This window comes from Sceloporus occidentalis, unplaced genomic scaffold (assembly GCF_023333645.1).
Source record: "Sceloporus occidentalis isolate IW3139 unplaced genomic scaffold, rSceOcc1.0.p SCAF_87, whole genome shotgun sequence".
NCBI lineage: Eukaryota > Metazoa > Chordata > Lepidosauria > Squamata > Phrynosomatidae > Sceloporus > Sceloporus occidentalis.
The window spans coordinates 21132-41537 of NW_028317067.1; the positions used below are offsets into that span (position 1 = coordinate 21132).

The window sequence follows — 20406 nt, forward strand, 5'->3', positions numbered from 1 at the left end:
GGGTTCTCAAACTGCGGCCCTCCAGCTGCTGCAGGACTACATCTCCCATACTCCTCAGCCAGCCCCTTAGCTGAAGGAGCATTATGGGAGATGTAGTCCTGCAGCAGCTGGAGGGCCGCAGTTTGAGAACCCCTGCTGTAGATAGATAGATAGATTTAATACCCAATAACTGAAAAAAAGAAAAATAGTTTAAGAAAAAACATGAACATTGCTCTGGTCCTAGAGCCTAAAAAAGCTGTCTTTAAGGGGTTAAATTAATAGGGTGTGTATATTAGAATAGTACATGATAAGTGTTGAAGACAATAAAGAAAAATTATTTTTACAGTTTAGCGATTTAATGTTTCATCCCAGATTACCCTCAATCCAATACCATGCATTGGAACAATTAGTACAAATTAGCATCACCACAATACTTTTACTCAGCACCACAAAATTTATTTTGTTAATGTCCATAACAAATCACAATAAAAAAAAATGAATTTCCATTTTATTATAATAAAACATGAATCCATAGTACCGGTATAAATACATTTCCTATACAATAAAAATCATTCATAAATCACACACTGTGAATTAAATGGTATCAATTTACAAAAAAAAAATGTAAAAAATGTCATCATCATAGAGAAATTTAGAGACTGAACTCGGAGGTTATGAATACAGGGGACTCCAGCATATAAAAAAAAAAATGGAAGAAAATTTTTCTGCAATGCAACAATCACTTAAAAAAATAAAAATGAAAATTGTAGAAGTTATAAAATGTGGCACTTTGTTATAAATATTTGTTGCTAAGATAACTACAATATCTGATATCTGATATCATAGCATCACGCTGCGAATGGAGTTTTAGGCACCCAGTCTTTTGCTTCTGAAACACTATAATACAGGATTTTATTCGTCGGCTGAGCTGGTACTCACTGCAACTACTTCCTCCGTAACAGCATACAAAATAAATTAAGATAGCATGTTCAAAAATTATACACACGCGTGTTGCCTTCTACAGAGCCTGCCTGCAGGGCTGCTCTGCATGTGGATAGCATACATATTCCGAGTCTATACAATCTGAGCGATATGGTTCACATTTTGTATAACAATCTCCTGAACAATCCCACAGAGTACCGCAGAGTTCACTTATGGTGAATCCCTGAGTTGATAATGGCCATACGCAAGCCTGTGACTATATATTTCTTGATCAGCTAAGAGTCCATAAGACATAGACAAAAATAAATAATAAAAAAAAGAAAAAAAAGGTTTTGTTAATGGTAAAAGAGGTACGTGTGTAAATCAAAAGTCATTTTGCCATGGAGATGGTTTGTAAAGATAAAATTGAATAGGTTGCTAGCATTCCATAAATTCGGCAACCTGGAGTCACACGGAAAGCCTTTCCAGATCCCAACAGTGGCTTGTCTTGGAGATATGGTGTTGTCTCTGATTTCTGCCGTTTAGTTTATTAGGGAAGAGTGACTTCCAAATCCTTTCTAAAGCGGAGTTTGAGGGTGAATAGGGGTGCTGGAAAAGGCAGCCTCTCCGAATACATTAGAGTAAGAGGACTTCAGGAACTGAACGTAGTTCTGCATGCTGCGGTTGGTGCTCTCGGACTGTTCCAATCTGTCTTTCAGATCCTGTAGACGGCTCTGGAATCGGCGTTCAGTCTGGTAGAGAAAAGAAAAAGAAAAAAACAGCATTTATATAAATTAGTAACTAGCAGCTAAAAAATAAAAGTTGCATTGAGGTACTCGATATACAGCGTGTCGACACACACATTGGTTGCAAGCCATCTGAAAATGGCAACCTCTACAAAAATAAAACCACAAGAAACAAAATCACCTGCCAGAACTTTATCCACTGCAACATCCGGGGGGGAACAATGTATAGCAGAAAAAAGAGAGATGTGCATGAGGAATGAGTTCTGATATTAGCACCACACAACTGTGTCAGACAGGACTTAAAATCGTTTTGGACATTTCAACCATAGTCCCGATCTGTCACATGACTACTTGCATGAGCGTCTGCCCAGTCCAGATCTGGGGTGGTGAAGATAGAGGTGTACAGGGAGGTCAAACAGGCATCTGCTAAGGCAACATAAACAGAGTCTTCCCCAAACACATGCGCCTGGCAGAAACTGCAAAGACCCACTTCTGCAGAAGAAGTTGGCATAGATATCCAAAAAACTAGCAAAACCCTTAAGAAAAATAAAATATCTATGCTTAGGCTTCCAGAAGCTCTTACTTTTAGATGACTTGGACCATATACTCACATCATCTTTGGTGCGGCGGATTTGGTTCAGTTCAGCTTTGGTTCTGCTAAGCTGGGTCTCAAGATCCAGGATTTTAGACTGTGTTGCCCTTTCTTTAGACGTCACGGATTCTCTTGCTTGATTAACCTGCAAACGTTTCAGACGTTAGGCTGAAATTGCCTAAGGCGCTCTGTGGCACTTTGGGTGTCCACCATATACATCCTACCTGTCTGCAGGATTCTTCAATGGAAGCGTTCAGCTGGCGTGCCAGAGCTGCACATTCACGATTCTTTTCTTCTAGCTTCCACTGGCCCTGCTGGAGAGACTCTTCTTGTTTGGCCACAATCTGCATAAGATCTCTCTGTTGGATTCCTGCATCATCCAGTTTCCTGGTAAAAAAAAGAAACCAGTCAAGGGCGCGCGGTCAGATTTTAGCCATCACCCAATTAGCAATAATTCAACACAACCCAACAACCCAAGTAACTCACACATGGGGAGGGATGTAAAAAATAAGAAAGAGAAAGTATCCAGGTAGAGGAACAACGCCAAAGGTCTGACTGCATAGTAATACCAGACGAGTATATTTTGTTGGTTAAACAAACCCTTTAGAAGAAATCATATCTAGTTACATGTCTTAAAGAGCAGAAGGTTGTATTGCTACATAGTAAAAGATACACGTTGTGCAGGAGGCCAGCAGACTCCTTCAATTGTGTAAAAGCTTTTCGGGGGCAACAGCTTATATACGTTAATAAGGCAGATACAGGTAGTGGAAGCAGATTGACATGTGGAGAAAGAAAAGAGAAAAATAAAGAGAAAAGAAAAGAAAGAGAAAAAAAAAAAGTTTTGAGAATAATAATCGTCATGATGTAAATCATGACATAAGTGAATAAATATCCAGAGCAACTTACCTTTCCAGATCTGCTAGTTTAGTAACTAAACGTTGGTTTTCCTCTAAAGCAGACTGGTACTTCTCTCTTGTTGACAAAACCTTTTCTCCTTGTTTCTCCATCTGCCGAAACAACATGTCTTAATATATATCGTATACAAGAACAAGGAAGACATGAAAAAAAATAGAGGACATTAGTAGTCCAGTCCAATGCTCCATAATTTTGATAAATAAATATGCCTTTAAAGGGTATTAAGACAAAACCTCTCTTTTTTAACCTTTTATAGCCCGCAGTAACATCACACTTACTACCGGTCAACACCACATGACTGTCGGCCCCAGAAGAAGTGAAGCAGCTATAGATGTGTAAATAGGGCAAGCACGTTCTGAGATATGTTCAGGGATACAAAAAAAGTTGGTTACTGTTCTACACAAAACATTTACTTTGTTACTGGGTTACATGAAAGAAAAAAATAATTTTTTCCCCAAAAAAGAACAGAGACATATTTAAAGGCAACAACAATGTCTTCTTCTGGCTGACCCAAAAGTCTTGCTTGAAGAGCTATTGCTGCGCCAGTTCCTTACCCCAGTGCGCATGTCAGAGATGATACGGGTGAGTTCTAAGTTCTTTCGCTCCTGATCCAGCAGCAGTTCTTGACAATCTTGAAGTTTCCTCTCTGATTGCTTTACCGTCTCCGCACATGCATGGTAGCTCCTCCGTATCTAAAGTAAGATCAATGTTATACTCAGGTATGGAAGTGTCGCCGGCTGAGTGCAGCTTAAATGAAGTATGGCCAGAACATCAAGATCAAGTTTTATTCCTGTTTATTTTTTGCTCATCAGTTACGGTTTAAGACCACCTCCGGTACGCAGGTCCACCCCGGGGGGAGATATAATTCTACCGACGGGGTTAGGCTTTGCGTGTTTCTTTTTTTTTTTTTCTCCTGAAGAAGCTGGCTTTAAGACAGCGAGACGCGTTGAGGTAGACGCAGGAACTCTTCTCCATATCGGGACTTCGCTGGCTGGACCAGGACATCACCATTTGCAGCAGAGGGACTCTTTGTAGATTTCGGGCTCGTTTTTGCACATGTTGTGAGTTTTGTATGTAAGTGCAATACACTAAGTCACTTTATGAGATTGTGGATACTGCGCCATTGGTTTTATTTATATTTTAGATAATAAAGAGGATTTTCTATAAAAGGCATGGCTGCTCTTAGGTGTCACCATCCCGGCTCCGGACGCCGCCGGGAGGAGGTCTGGCCGCGGTTCCTGTACGCCGGCCGTTCGGGACAGCGGGCGGTCCTCCTCTCGCGGCACTAGTAGCGGGCGAAGGGTTGTCCGCGGGTCCCGGGAAAACATCTCCCCGGACAGCGGACGACCCTCCGCCCGAGGTATTGGGACACGGGGAGGATTCGGCCCCGGGAACAGTAGTTCCCGGAGCCTGTGTACTTACCCGTCCTCCGGTCGTCGGTCCGCCTCCCGGGCACGCTGCACGTTGCAGGAGGAATGATGGACGGCTGGGGGGCGTGGTTTTGGTTCTGGTCCGGGAGGTGCTTGTGGAATGGCGCCAGTTTTTAAAAGCCGGCTGTGCCTTTCACAAGCACCATGTTGTGGTCTTCAGTTTGTGTATTTAGCTCGTGCATCAAGTTTCCTGTTTTTGACCCTCGGCTTGCCTGACTCTCCCTTGCTCCACGATTCGGTACCTTTGCTTGTGATCTCTGGTTTTGACCCCTGGCTCGTCTGACTATCCGCTTCGTGCATCTGACCTCTGGCTTGGCTGACTACCTGCTCCGTGTATCAGACCCCTGGCTCGTCCGACTACCTGCTCCGTGTATCAGACCCCTGGCTCGTCAGACTACCTGCTCCGTGTATCCGACCCCTGGCTCTGCTGACTACCCGCATTGTGCTCCTGTCTGGTGCTGCGCCTTGCCGCGGCTGCTGCCGCTCAGAGTCTATCTCCAGCTGGTGGGAGGTTGTCCACTGTTGGGATCGTCTAAGTCCTGGACTGCTGCTTCCGGGAATTCCCCTCTCAGTAGCGGTAGTTTGGGCAGAAGAACTTCTGCGGGCACGACCTTCCTTAATAGTCCAGCGAAACAGTGACATTAGGCTTCCAGGTGACAGTAGACAATACTTTACATGTCAAGTGTGCCTCAAGCTTTAGCTCATTTGTGCCACTGGAGAGGAAAATATCTCCAGAACCGAAATGCGAGAAAAATTTCTCGTTTTTTTCACATATCAAAACATTTGAAACAACTCAACTGAGAATGGACACCCTTTGAGGATTTCTTGGGTCCACCCCAATTGTAAAGGTAAATCCAGATGTGGGCCCCCTTGCTCACTTGTGCCTAGAGGGAATCCAACAGCACCCCACTGATAGAGCCTGTAACGGGCGAAATGTACATCTGGGGTTGTTGGTTCCCTCGCGCAGGGGAAACTTTCCGCTTGAGATGGGAAAGCATTAAAGGAAAGGCTTTTAAGTGTCTATCTGTTCTCAGTTGAGTTGTAGTCAAGATTTTGAGTATGTGAAAACCTAAGTGGAAGTGGGAAGTGGAAAAGAAGGATGTTCAATGTTTCCTCCTGTGTGTACTGGATGGTAAAGTATCTAGAGCAGAAACATGAGTTTAAATTAGTTGCATATATTAGATTCTCTGTTGGTGGGACCAGATTCCACTAAGAAATACACAATTCACAGAAAGCAGAGTAAAGGGAAATATAGAAGATGGAAGAATCATATTAAAAGAGAAAGATAAGGCAACAGGAGATAAGGCAATGTACAGGGGTACATTTAGCTCTGGCTTTAGACTCCATCTGGCCAGTTATAATTAAATATGGCGATAAATAAACCCCAAAACTTGCACATACTTCTGGGAAAGGTAACCATGTGCATGTTTTATCGCCTTTATCTGTCTCTTTGGTCATCTCCGCAGAACAGATTGTATCTGCTCATAAAATCTGCTCTTGAACTCAGATAATTTCATCAAGGTCTCCTAGGAATTGCATTGCGGTGCCTAGTGTTTCACCTGCTTGACATATGATCAGGCTGTGTTTAAAGCCAGGTTTTCTTCTTATGCAAGCGACATGATGACCCCACAGTCATAGTGCGGCATCTCCTGCATTTTGTTGCCAGCTCCCACATGCGCAGTGTGTTTATCGAGCCCTTCCCGAAATCAGGTAAATCCCGGGGTCATTATCCCACTGTTACATGGAGACGTCCAATTCTCCGTACAGTACGATCAGTTTGTTGTTATTTAAATAGTTGGATGATGGTAACATCTAAATGGGAGATTGATGTCACCCTCCTGTGCACCTGAATCGGGTCAAGATCTGAGAGTCCCAGAATCAACTCTTGATGTTGATCCTAAAAGCTGGATTTGTAAGACTTCTCTGGATTCTATAAAATAACAATGATATTTTCATGATGGTTTTGAGGTCTAATAAGATCCATCTCAAGGATACTTTGGATGTCCCATGCCATAGGATAATATAGCAAAATGTGTTATCATATGTTGTTCCTCAAGGAATATTCTGTCCCAGAACCCATAATTCAATCTCATGGTTTTAAAATACCTGGTCATTTTAGTTTTCTAGTAAGAACACTAAAAAACTAAAGCTGAAACATGTTTATATTTAAAGAGGAACCGTCGCTGATAATATGAATAAAGGGTCAGTCAGGCCTATTCCTGTAAGGTCCACAGTGCCACCAACATGGCTGTCCCAACAGTCCTTGAAGAGGAGTCAATGACACTGATAAAGATAAAAATGTAAAGACTGCACTTTCAAGGCTCCACATGAAACAATGAAAAGAAACTCCGATAAATGTTATAAGTCAATAAAGAAAGATTTACCACAGACAGAGGAGGCATTGATGAGGACACTGGACTAGACACATTTTGGAAACAGAAGGGCATATACAAGCAGCAATTTAATAAATCTGATAAATCCACTAATATCGAAAACCAAGAAATGCTCCCCATGTACATCGAGAAAACACTCAGCCACGACAACCACTGAACATCACAAGCTGGCTAAGTCAATGGAAATGAAATCCCAAATCCAAGGAGCATCGATATGAACTCAATTTTACCTACGGCCAGAATTCACTTTAGGAAATAGGGTTAATATTTTACCTCTTCAACTTCCAGATCCTTTAGCGTCTCTAGAGTTTTAGTCTCTTTGTCGCACTTATCCAGCTGCTTGCAGACTTCACGAGCCTCCATCCGAGCCTTTTCAACCTGTAAGAGAATAATGACTTCAATTTCAGGAGAGATTCTCATGCGAAATTTGCCCATTGAACTGATATCTGTAGACAAAATCTAGGTTCTCACTTTGCCAATCTCCAGCCATTTTCAGCTGGAGATTGGAGCCCAAATGTGTTTGGAAACAAAGAAAACTTATAAAGCAGATTGTCTTTTCCATGTAAATGACCTCCTCATTTAGCAGCAGAGGCCCTGTTCTCTTGTATTGTAAAATATCAACATCAATATCATAGTGAAGACGATAACAAAGTTAATAGGTTGCATATTAAATGGCACAATTCAAATATTCTTTTTAACAGCAAAGGAGAAAAAAAAAATTTTGATTGTGGCTAGAAGAAGCACAGTATTAGTGGTGTACCCGCAAAATATCCATATGACAAACCTGATCTTTGTAGGTATCCACCAGACCTTCATACTGATGCAGGGAACTCTTCAGCTGTTGTACTTCATTGTGAGAAAATGCCAGTTTCTCCTCCGCTGTGGCCAAAGTAGACTGCAAGTGACAGAAGGAGTGCATTGTTTATTTAAACTGTTCACATACAAAATTCAGCGAGAGAGAGAGATTCACACAAGGCAAATTATTTTATGAGCCTCTTGCTTGGGCATCCATGGATATGTCCACCATGTTCTCACTTTAAAGGCACACTCTAGCCACCATATGCACTTTAATCAACAATAGCCGATTAATCCCCATCACGATAAATCTCCCATATTGATCCCTGCTGGTGAGAGGTACGAAGGACTGACCTTTAGTTTCTCAAGCTCTAGTTTCAAAAAGGTATTCTCTCTATTCTGCTGGTGAAGTTTGTCCATGAGTGATTCCTGATCCAGACGTGACTTCTCATCATTGGTCTGAATTTCTTCCAGCAGTTCTGTTATACGACTAGAGAAGTGAGAAAGGACGATAGTAAATAAAGTAAAATTGTTCTTGCATCATTCAAGGTTCCTGCTATGGATTTGGTGAATCCTCTTACTTGTTCAGTGTACGGATGACCTTCTCCATTTCACTCTTCTCATTCATATAGGCGCTGTGACGGCTTTTCCAGTTGTCGATGTCAGACAGGGACCTAGCCAGTTCTGCATTCTGCCAAAAACACAAATACATATAGAGCGGAATGAAAACCCCAAGCAAAACACAATTATTTTATCAAAATACTTTTCTGTCTCTTCTTCTATCCCAAATTATTTGAATTCACCAATAAAAGCCTCCCCAATATTACTTCTGAATGCTAAAGTACTAACCGATAAAAAAATAAACATTCATTACTTTTTGGGGAAGGGCCAACTGAGCTTTTAAAAGTGTCAATTTTGGGACAGTTATATAGCTTCATCTTTACTTTTCAGTCCCTACAGAGAATGTAATTTGCTTTGGAATTGCCTCAGCTATAGAGGACATTCACAGTAATAACCGATACGATGCCTTACTACAGAAATATGTGAGTGCCAAGTCATAGAGCCTACTGAGCACCTTGGGACGACTTACTTTTTCTGCAAGCTGTGCGTTCAGTGTTTGCACCGTCTCCTCGCTGCGTTCTGCTCGCTGTTTCAATGCTCTGGCGGATTTTTTCAAGGCATCTTTGTCAGAGTCCACCTTTTGCTTCATTTCGTTGTAATGTTCCTTGGTCTTCTCCATTTCTATCTTATGCTGGACTTCAGCACGCTCCAGATTCTGAAACACAGCAAAGTATCTAGAGTTACAACGGACCGGGAAAGATTTATATGATAACAGGGCACCAACAACGTAGATGGGAATGAAAAAGAATAATGATAGACATATAATAAGATACATTCTGCGCCATCCAAAGAATCCTGAAAGCAGATGAAAAATTAGGTGGATCAGACCATACCTTGAGCTGGACAGTCAGGCGGTTGTTCTCTGCCTCACGACTTCTTAGCTGCCCCTGCAAATGAGCTTTTGTTGCATCCAGAGACTTGGACAGTTCTGACGCTTTCTGAGCTTTATCCTGAAAAAAAAGTACATCATATCCAACATTAGTCACAGCATAAGAAAATTCCTAACAAAACCGGCCTTGGAAGGGAATGATGGATATTCAAACCTTTTCTGTCTGCAGTTGAAGAAGAAGGTCATCCACTTCCTTCTCTTTCTCATAAAGCCTCAGCTGGAGATGCTGAAGAGGAAGAAACGTTAACATGAATGAGAAAGGAAGCAGAGCCACAGTCAAAATGACATCGCGGTATCTACCGTCTGCATGTGAATGGTATTGGAAAAAAAAAATGGTTCTGGTCACCAATGCAGCCGCGTTAATTAATGAAGAGCTGAACGACTACCTATATGTTGCGTTATCTTTCTAAAAGTATTTCAGTTGTTTTTAAGATAAAATTTAAACTAGGTGTAAGTCGCAGTTTTTGAGGTGGACATATCAACAAATACCAAATGGTGACCAAGAACTTTAACACATTGCATGAATGGCACCGGCATGCTCGCTCTATTTTACGATAAGACACGAAACGTACTGTTTTCTCAGTGTCGGAGTCGGACAGTTTCTTCATAAGCAGTTCTATTTGGGAGAGAAGCTGTTGTTTTTCTGTCTGGGGGTGAAACAAAAAAAGCTTGAAATCTAAAGCACAACATTAAAGACGCTCCCTTAAATGCATTACAAACATGCAAACACCTTCCAGTGGGAACAGAGCATCATGTAACTGTGGTTCATTATGGGGCTACTCCACTCCAGTACTCCCATGTCAATAAAGGTATAGAGTTGTACCATGTTAGCCACAGAAAGACAGAAAGAAAATTTGGTAAGTGTGATACCTTTATTGGCTGACTGACGTATAATGGGTTGCAAGCTTTCGAGACTATCTAGGTCTCTTCTTCGGGCATATTATACCAGGTATAATATGCCTGAAGAAGAGACCTATGTAAAGGTATTATTTTGATTTATTCCTTCCCTCCACCTCCTAGCCATTTTCCATGCACAAGTGTCTTTGGCCAAACACATCCCTGCGTGTGACATACTTACCCCGGTGCTGGCTTGGTGAACGTTGCATGCGGAGGTCTGTCCAGACTTAACTTTTATCCTTGATTACAATTACAATCTATTGCCCCACCTTAGCCGATTAGTATCAGCAACGCATGAGTGACGCTGGGAAGAACAGTTTTGGACCCATGTGTCCTCCTGTAACCTAAGATGAACCCCCAGCCATTACCTTGGTTCTGCTTCTAGGTGTTTCTGGAGCCCACATGTATTTGGAAAGCTGAAGAGGAGAATAAGTTACTTACCTCTCTGCAATGCTGCTCCCTAAGCAGTGTCCGAAGTGCCTTGTTGGTGCCTTCAAATGTACTCAGTTTTTGAAGCAGGATCTCCTTCTGTCTGGTTAGCAGGCTTACATCAGTGGAGGACATTCTCTTTTCCTGTAAAGAGAAGTTTACTGCTGATTAAGACGAAGCTGTGTTACAGTCAATCGAGGGCTGCAAACAGGCCAGGGATACACATAATTCCGGACTCTTGTTTGTGGCCCTTTAGGATTGGCGTTTTGCATCCCTTAAGGAAAAATTGAAATAATTGAAATAAAAGAATCTACAATATAAGTTACTTACATATTTCATCCTGTCGACGGTATCACGCAGGATCCCCACTTGCTTGGCAGCCTCTGAACCGTCCATCTCGGCTTCCATCAGTTTAGAAAGGAGATGACACTTCTCTGCTTGCAGCTGTTGTTTCTGTAACCTGTATTAACATATTCAATGAAGACCCGCATTCCCCATTTATAAACATATTTCTATAATTTTGTTGATCATCGTCATAAATATAATAGGTTGCTGCCATTGAAAGTGAAAACATTGAAAGTGAAAACAAAGTTCCAATGACCCTTCACATTTTTACAACTGCAGGTACAAGCTTCTTTTTTTCACTTAGACAATTAGTATTAGAATCTGTCTGACTTTATGTAACTTAACTGACCCAAAGGTGCTGTTTCAGGCAAAACGTTAATTGCACTCTCTAGTAATAATGTGAGAAATGAAATGCAGTGAAGGTTTTAAGAAACCTATCAGTGCCTGGTTTTGTGTCACATGTCAAGCATTCCTGGCTAAAATTGTGAATGAAGTGACATTTTACATGATTAATTATTTCCTGGAAAGGTCTCTGAATAAATATGAGGTCCCTAAAGCTGCATTTTGTTAGTAAAGAAGGTGGAACAGCACCTTTAACACTTGTATTTTGCAGCGTAGCATGACTAAACAATCTTTTTTTTGAGAATAGATACCGATTTAGGTCCTTCTCTTCATTAATCCGCTCTATGCTCATTTTCAAACGTGCGTTTTCATGTTCAGTCTCTTCCAGTTCCAGTGACACTTTGGCTAGTTTGTCCTTCTGCTCCTCCAGGAGCTTTTTGGAAGCAGACAATTTCCCCTCATAACGCTCCAGGACGTGTTCTTTCTTCTTGAGCTCCACCTCGTGCTTTAGGGTTTCAACTTTGTTGACCAAGGAATCAATCTTCTTTTCGTAGGTGTTGATTTTGCGGTGGATGGTACCTCCTTCTGTAGAAAGGTCACTGAGACGCAAGGCTGAGGCCATCTTCTCAGCATCTGGAGGCGTGATATCCAAACGATGTGTAATTCCCTGCAGAATCAAAGCAAAAAAAAAGAAAATTCTCTGTTGGTGGCTATCAGAGAAGTCAATGTATCCCCACTAAAAGTTTTTCCAAAATGATATTACTTGAAGTAGGGTTGAGAAAACAATAGTAATTATTCAACTTCAAGGTGCAAGTGAATGCCTTTTATTGTCAGGCCAATACCGGACGAACGCCCAGGCCACATACTTCACCTTACTTCCGCTCCAATGGCAGATCGGCTCCTGCAGTCACCCCATGGTTAAAGTTACAGTTCTGCTTACTTATAGGGCTTGACCAACAATTAAACTAGCAAGGATCACCATGACCCCAACCCGCATATTCTTAACATTGTTATTATGGTTCATGTAATGCTATCATATTCTGCAGCGCTGTACAATAGGTCTCTACATACCACGTGAACAGATTACTTAAGTCTCTTTGCTCAAGAACATCTTATAGTTTACAAGTCTACACATAGCTTCCAAAGGACTGACCATACAACTTCTGAAGCTGCAGATGTAATTAGTGTCCGTAAGGATGGCCTTTCAAAAATGACTCCTTCCTGAGCCACGTCACGGCTAAAAGGCAAGTAGTGAATATCATTTAGGAGTGGACACCTTACCTCCCACTTCAAGCCACTGCCATGGGCAGATGTTTTTCCAGGTGGGATCCATGGGACCTTTGTTTTGATCTTCTTGGTGCGACGCAGGTTTGCACTCTCAGCTCTCATTTTGCTCTCTGATGGTTTATCCTTAAACAACGTATAAAAACAAAAAAATGGTTATGGTATGGCCAACGTCTTTGCAAACTGGCCTAAAACAGCCCATTTTAAGCCGTCTGCTTTTTGGCATCAGGTACCAAGACCAAAAGAAACGGACCAAGGTACAACATGATGGCCATCAGCATTCACCCACCTTTAATTTATTGGTGGCTTTATGACCCTTCTCAATGTGGACATGGACCGGAGTATTTTCATCCACGTGAACATGTAATGGTGGAGAAGGAGAACGACTCTTCATTGCTTTTATTTATTTATTTTTAATCTGGTCGACCCAAGAGTCTGAGTTAGGAGGCAATTACCTAAAGTGGGACAAAAAGTCGAACGTAACCAAATTACCAAAGTCAAAGAATGTCATTAAAAAAGGGAATAGTTTGGTAAATGACTGAGCTATTTCAAATCAGGCTTTCCTAGCAATCACCGTGTTACAAACTGTCACCATCATATCACCAAGCAATAAAAACTAAACTCAAACATCTGTATTAAACACGAAATGAAAGAAGAGTCTCCTGACTGTTTCTACAACTATTTAAAGCGCCTTGATGTCACTTTCCTATACCATTCATTCATAAAGTGCATGATGACCCTTCCAACTGTCATTTACAACCAGAACAACAAGAACCGCATAAGACTTTTAAATCATGAAAATAAATGTATTCTTTAGTAACGATAAGGGCTGCTTTTTATTATTAATATTTTTAGAGTAACAATAATAACAAAAAAAAAACAACTCACAAAAAGGTAAAACAGATTGCAAACGTCCCAACCAAACCGATCGTACCTTATGATTAAAATAGGAAAACGGTCACGTAAGGGGTTGAACGCTTCAGAATTGAACATGTCAGGCTGTGCAGGTTCATGGAAGCGGCACTGAAGAAATTCCCGAGTGACTCCAGGACTCATAAGCAAACCGTTCCCATGACAGCCGATGCTTCTTGTAACAGACTACCCTTAAACCCAAGCCATCTAATGACCTAAAGTGCAAACGACAGTTCTGTAAATACAAGAACACAATGCAAACCGTTTCTTAATCTTTTGGCTGCAGTCACACGTCGCAAAATAGGGTTTCAGCGTCGCCCTAAACAAGCATTCAAACGTCACTATTTTGATGACGTCTCTGCATCCGGTTCAATTCTGATTTCTGCACAAAACGCTCACCTGGATGTAAGGTGTATGGGATTAAATCATGAGGGATGGGGCAAGAAAACCCCAGCAGATCCAGTGAGTAGGTCTCTACAGAATTGGGGGTACCACCTTTAGTCAGGTTATTACCAGCCCAAAACCAGTTAGCGATCGGATCCCAGTATAAAAATTCCGTTTAGGCACTGGAGCATTTAGACAGTTGTATTAGGAACAAACATGTCTTCTTCATCCTCAAACCTACCCTAGATGCCCTCAGACTCCGCAGATCCCCAACAGAAATGACATTAATGTAAATGGCACTGAAGCAAAAGTTATTAAGCTGTTGCTATGGCTATAACATTTCCAAAATAACAGAATAGGGGTAAATAGTGTCCTAATGCCCTAGGCTGGGGCACATCTGCATAACAATGAGTTTCAATTCGTATCCGTTTATCCAATAAGGGCATTAAAGAAAGCGCCCCCTGCAGGCGCCCAGAATTACCTCTCAGTATGGGCGGGCTGGACGCTTCCTCACTCGCCGTAGCCGTTCCCCATAAAACTTTACACTATAGAACTTCGTACAGAACGGCGGAACTTCTGTCAGTTTACCCGTTCTTCCTCAGACACAACTACCGAGGAATTTCATTGGTGGTTTCAAACTGAGTCCTCTAGTTTTCCGTTCTCGGATTCGCCAGCATCATTAGAGCCGTTGCCGTGGTAACACTTACCAACAACTGCAGTGGAGCGCCTGATCTGTGATCATGTGACTTAGGTCTCTCATAACGTCTCCAACAAAATGGCGACGGAGAGGAAACAGCGGCAGCTTTACAAAGGGGTCGGACTCACAAATAGGTCAGTAGCGTACATAGGGCGGAGCGGGCGGGCTGTCCGCCCCGGGTGCCGCTCATCAGGGGGGTGCCACCACCCCTCCAGAGACGGACAGTAATGTCCGCCTCTAGAGCGGCAGGCTCGGTTGGGGAGATCAAAGATCTCCCTCTAACCGGCTTATAGACAATCTAGGGAGCCGGAGGTCTGTTAATGCAGACGTTCCTGCTCCCCTGCGATGTGTGCGGCATCTTATGCTGTGCGTCGGGATTTCCTGTCATCCCGGTGCACAACACTGAAGCCACGCCAACCGGAAGAACAGGGCACAGAAGAAGAAGAGCCAAGAGGAAGAATGAAGAGGAGGAAAAGTGACAGTGACAAGGTAGGAAAATATTCAGTAAGTGTGTGTGAGTGATGGGTGTAGTGCTGAATGTTTGTGAATGAGTGTGTGTGATAGCATGGATGTGTAAGGGGGGGGTATCATGGCATAGGGAGGCTGTATGTACTGGCTGAGTGTGATGTGAGTGCTGTTAGCAATATCTATCTATTTATATATATATATTGTTGATTTTTTTGGTCCAACCACACTTTTATGTTTTTTATGTTAGCAATCACACTCCTATCATGCTAAGTCAGCCAGTACATGCTGGAATCTGGGTATGACTGTGCATGATATGATTGTGATTGCTTTAACAATCATAACAATGCTGAATTCAGGATGCACCCCCCCTTTAGAAAATAAAAAAAGCACACTTTTAATAGATATAAATAACACTAAAATTGGGCAAAAAATAACCTAAACTCAAACAGCAGTTTTATATAATATATATGATTAATAAATTAAACTCCCATAATGCTCAGGCAGTCGGTTTATGCTGGAATCTGAGCGATTTGAGCATGTGATGGCTGCCTGGGCATGATAGTAGTCAGTGTGATTGAATGACACCATCTATATGAAATGTGATGATAGGTTTGTGGGATAGGGTGACACTCCTGTCATGCCCAGAGTCCAGCATGTACTGGCTGTCTGTGCATGATAGGAGTGTGATTGCTAAAAGCAACTGCTAACATTAATCACACTCATCCTGGAACCTGGGCATGATAGAAATGTAATTTCTTCTAGCTTTTGCTACTGTGGCTGCTTGTGCATGATAGGAGTGTCATTGCTATAAGAAATATATGATTACAAACAGCAATCACACTCCTATCATGTCAAGTCAGCCAATACATGCTGAAATCTGGGTATGATAGTGTGATTGCTGTTATCATATATATTTAATATAGCAATGACACTCCTATCATGCACAAGCAGCCAATACATGCATATAACCTACAGCCTCTCTGTGCCCTGCCTCCCTACTTACACATCCATGCATTCCCTCATTCACGTATACTCATATCTCTAAGTATTTATTTGCCATTATACTGGACATGAAGAGCAAAGACAGATACTGAACAATAAAACAAGGTGATTTGTGTTTCATTTAACCGTTTCTACTTTATTAATAGCATACAGATGTTAAATACAGAACATCCACATTTTATTAAAGCAACGTGATCTGAGCGTTTTTTTTTTTTTTCCTTTTTGTTAATAATTGTTGATTTCTAAACAGTTTATTTAAATCGCCAGCTGCCCAGACAAAAAAAAAATAAATCAGTTACTACAATAAAGCATCCCTGGGTAGATCAGAAAGTAAACGATCGCCTTAAGAGTGTGTTCTTGATCCACGCCGATGGGCTGAGAAAGGAGTTTTTGCTCCAGCCGCAGGTGTCGCTTTCTTGTAGAGAAGGTTTTTGGTTTTCTTGTGCAGTCGCTTCGGGACCGGAGCTTCCTTGAGTGCTTTTCTTAAGATTTTGAGGCAGTCTAATGTATGGCGTTAAAGGGACCCACACCATATATCTGCACAGCGCTTAACACACAGGTTTGGTTTCAAAGCAGGTTTTCCTTTCTCAACCACAACCAAGAAAGTTCCAGCACCGACATATTGTAGATATATAAATACATGTTTTGGGGTTTTCTGATGGCCAGAATGAGGATAGTAGTATCCTTAACAAGGTTACATGTGGGCAAGGCTTAAAAGCACCCCAAGTCCAGGCTCAGAAGCACCCCAAAGTCTACTTATTCTCTGCTCAGTGAGGGGCAGCATGATGCTTAATAGCTGCAGTCATCCGCTCATACCAAGGCTTGATCTTGGTATTAGACATCATATCCTCAAAAGACTCCAAGCCCTCCATGACTTTCAGCACGCCGTACACTGCCTGTCAAATAAAAGCAAAAACGGGCGATTACAAACACAAAAAAAGGTGATTAGAAAAACCATTTTTTATAATAAAAAAAACCTATAAATTAACCCTTGTATTCGCTATCTAAATGTATCGAAAGTTAAAATTGAAATAAAAAAAAATATATATAAACTTTTTTATGGCTAAAATTCCTAAAATATTACACGAAACTGTAAAAACGTACAAGATCTGCAAGGTTGGGCTGTGATCCTCCCATAAACGACCTGTTTTTTCCGACGGCTGCCACCCAGTCGTTTGCCGCTTTATACAGATCTCGCCGAACATCATCTTCTAGGTTGTGTCTGCAATAGTTAGACACAAGTTCAAAACTCTTCAATATCACGTTTAATGAATAATACATAAATAAATAAGTTATTCTGAAAGTTACTAAGAGAAACTGGTTTATGTATGGAACAAAGGAATTTATTCAGACCTGCTTTTCAGTCTTTTGCCAATAACAAACATGGCTGCCGCTCCGAAGTATTTAGCGAAGACTCCTTCCACCGTGCCAAAGTTCCCCTCGCGAACAATGTAGTCAAATGAAGCAAGAGCCTCTCTCGGAGTGCGGTATACATTCGGGGATATAAGGTGAACAAGCCAGTCGTCTGCCCAGCGGCGCCATTTCATCTCTTCTCTGTAGGAGAAGCAATGAATACATTGTATACGGGAAGGTGGGCGCTCACATTGGATTGCAACATACTGCAGTATCCATCACCTATGAAGACCCCTGAATATCAGTATAAACGCATTGTATTTATATACACGATATAATGTTTTCAGGCAGCTGTATATTAGCCATTTATACGAGTTCTCCCTCTGTTATTTGAGTGCGATCTGCTAGACAAACACCCTGCCCTCCTTATCACACACAATAGAATGGCTCAGTATTAAACATCCATTCTGACTACGCTACGGAGGAACGGATTTCATTCACACTACAGTAAAGAATCAGCTCAGGGTGGCGATGGAGCAGGGAAAGCCACCTGACTGGCAACAATGGCGGCTTCCAGATAAAAGGGAGTTTAGAGGAACAAAATTAGATAAAACCAGGTTTTTGTCAATGACTTATGCGAAATGGTTGTGAAAACCTAAAAATACATTAAACCTTTGCAAAAGATAATTTATTGGAATATATTTGGTTTTTCCTTTTTTTTTTATTTTTTTTTATTTACCTGGTAAGAGGAATTAAGATTTTTCCCCGTTTATCTTTTATTTTTCTCCTGTCTATGTTTTGTGTATGTCTCTGTTTTAATCAGAGCCACAATATTTAAAGGTAAAAGCAGAATGTTAATTTGTGGAGGAATGCTCCAGCCTTATTTTCATGGTTAATATATATATATATATATATATATATATATATATATATATATATATATATATAATATATATATATATATATATTATATATATATATATGCTCTTGGCACGTCTTACTTACACCCGAGATTCTTTCGTGGGATAAACTTGCTCCGTCTCCCGCTCATCCAGCATCAGCCAGTATTTATTGTTATATTCTATCACCTCCTTTCCTTTTTCGTTCACAGACTTCATGGACGGGTAATAGGATACGACCTCTTCCAGACTTTTCCTCCTTGGAAACATAACAAGCCATTGACAATCAATAATCAAGTCATTAACGGGCCAAGGTAATTATAGTAACTATTTTCATGAACTTACTTGGAGACGAGGAACGTTTTCATCACGCTGATTATTACAGAAGAATCATTGAGTTGCTGGGAAAAAAAAATAATAAAATCATCCCATGCAAAAAATAAATGGACTTAAGCTGATGAGCGTAAAAGAACTTTTTAATAATATAAAAATATTTAAAACAAGCCATTTCTACAGTAGTGAAAACAGAATTAAAGGGACGTTCCAGCCATCATATGCTCCGTATCCAACTTTGTTTCAATGGGTGTCCTTTGTAGCCAATGATTGGTTTCTTTAAACAGCCAATCGGTGGTGGGCAAAGTATTTTGCTTATTTTAACCTTTTTAAATAATGCATATTTTCTAATCACTCATAAAGTACTTCATTCTTCTCTGATGGGGCTTCCTGGGACATTAAACTGTCCCTTTTAAGATGACCGCAAATAAATAAAATGAAATGTCACTTAGTTGTGTGTATTTTCACTTTTTTTTGACAATGGGCCAAGAGACGGGGCGGTGAAAAGTTTGCGGAACACACAGATTTAATAACAATACTAAGAATACTTACTAAGGTCGAGTCGGCATTGGCCAGAAGGATAGGAACCTTCCTGTAACTGGAGAATTTGATCTCCCTTCTCAGAACCGGATTCACCTCCACGATGTCATGAGGCACTTGGTAGTAGTCAAGAAAGGCCCGTACCTTACTGCAGAAGGGGCAGGTTTTATACTGATATAGCGTGAGTCTGAGCGTCCCCTCCGATGCCTGGAGAGAGAGAAAAAGTTTACAAATGACACAAATAATTGGGGGGGGGGGGGGGGGACAACAACCTCTGATGATGAACATGCTCAAGCCTCAAAGAACACTGTATTAATACTGAGGCTGATATCTCTTGAAGGAGAATCTGCATCGCAAAAACCTTTTTTTTTTTTACTAATAATGAAACTAATGATAAATATATTTATTTTTTCCTCCTATTAACATGGGGGACTGAAGTACCCTAAACTCCGCTGAAGAAGGTATTCGGTGGACACCCTGGGGAGTACACGTGTGATGTCGCTATTATGGGTCGTTTTCTTATGCTGCCATAAGAAACATCTTTTACACTTTTTTAAGACTATGGGTATAAACTAAAAAGAAAAACAGCACATTTGGTGAAGTTGATACCTTGATTGGCAAACTGAAGTAGAATGGATTGCAAGCTTTTTAGACTATTTGGGTCTCCTCGTCAGAACATGCCTGAAAGGATATAGATAGTCTCAAAAGCTTGCAATCTATTTAGAAAGGGAGGCTAGCATTCAGATGCAGGGACTAACATGCGCCCCCTGCAGGGGGAAACACATACCTCCAGCTCTTCTTCTTCCGCCCTCTGCTCCTCCAGGGAGTACTTTAGAGTCCGATAGACCCCTAGGGTTCCCCCCAAAACAAACACAAGGCCCCAAGCCTTTCTGCTCCTACTCCCTGATGCCTGCCACCCCCAACCCGTCCTGTACCCACGCCACTCTGCTTTCGGTATGGCAAGGTGGGTTCCTATCTGGGGTCCTGTGGTGGCCAGAGGAAGGTTAGTCCTCCCCACTACTTTATTTACAGGAAGGTGACTTATGGTGGAAAGACTTTTGTAACCCCTAAGTCCCAGGACGGGGAGGGAGTCAGCGCCTGTGGGCACCACCCGAAAACTGGGGAGGCAACTCTTGCTTCTGGGTAACAGCAGACCCGAGGTGCCCCCTCTAGCCCCCGGCAGCTGGTGCAACAACCGCCATGTGACAGCTCCCATCCCCTGTGCCCTGGAGGCTGCCAT

General features: G+C 41.6%; 2 protein-coding genes across 2 annotated transcripts; both read right to left on the bottom strand.

Annotated features, from left to right (window-relative positions):
- Nucleotides 1-1478: 1478 nt before the first annotated feature.
- LOC149284817 (outer dense fiber protein 2-like) lies at nt 1479-12972 on the bottom strand. Its single transcript, XM_089495999.1, has 18 exons — nt 12864-12972; nt 12576-12691; nt 11606-11961; nt 10938-11067; nt 10620-10751; nt 9854-9928; nt 9436-9507; nt 9226-9342; nt 8862-9047; nt 8353-8462; nt 8126-8261; nt 7761-7871; nt 7250-7354; nt 3708-3845; nt 3145-3245; nt 2463-2625; nt 2258-2383; nt 1479-1652 (listed from the first exon to the last, which is right to left on the bottom strand). The coding sequence occupies exons 1-18, from the start codon at nt 12970-12972 to the stop codon at nt 1479-1481; spliced, it is 2457 nt and encodes an 818-aa protein (XP_089352125.1).
- Nucleotides 12973-16808: 3836 nt separating this feature from the next.
- LOC149284818 (prostaglandin E synthase 2-like) lies at nt 16809-20406 on the bottom strand. Its single transcript, XM_089496000.1, has 7 exons — nt 19954-20406; nt 19179-19373; nt 18639-18694; nt 18400-18549; nt 17395-17595; nt 17146-17263; nt 16809-16937 (listed from the first exon to the last, which is right to left on the bottom strand). The coding sequence occupies exons 1-7, from the start codon at nt 20404-20406 to the stop codon at nt 16809-16811; spliced, it is 1302 nt and encodes a 433-aa protein (XP_089352126.1).

Coding starts and splice junctions, on each gene's coding strand:
- LOC149284817 (XM_089495999.1), bottom strand. CDS start 12,972: ATGAAGAGTCGTTCTCCTTCTCCACCATTACATGTTCACGTGGATGAA. Junction 11,068..11,605: donor GAAGAGAAGGACCTAAATCG/GTATCTATTCTC, acceptor ATGTTAATACAG/GTTACAGAAACAACAGCTGC. Junction 9,048..9,225: donor GCCTGACTGTCCAGCTCAAG/GTATGGTCTGAT, acceptor GCTGTGTTTCAG/AATCTGGAGCGTGCTGAAGT.
- LOC149284818 (XM_089496000.1), bottom strand. CDS start 20,406: ATGGCAGCCTCCAGGGCACAGGGGATGGGAGCTGTCACATGGCGGTTG. Junction 18,695..19,178: donor CCAATGCCGACTCGACCTTA/GTAAGTATTCTT, acceptor TTTTTTTCCCAG/CAACTCAATGATTCTTCTGT. Junction 16,938..17,145: donor AGCCCAACCTTGCAGATCTT/GTACGTTTTTAC, acceptor TTTATTTGACAG/GCAGTGTACGGCGTGCTGAA.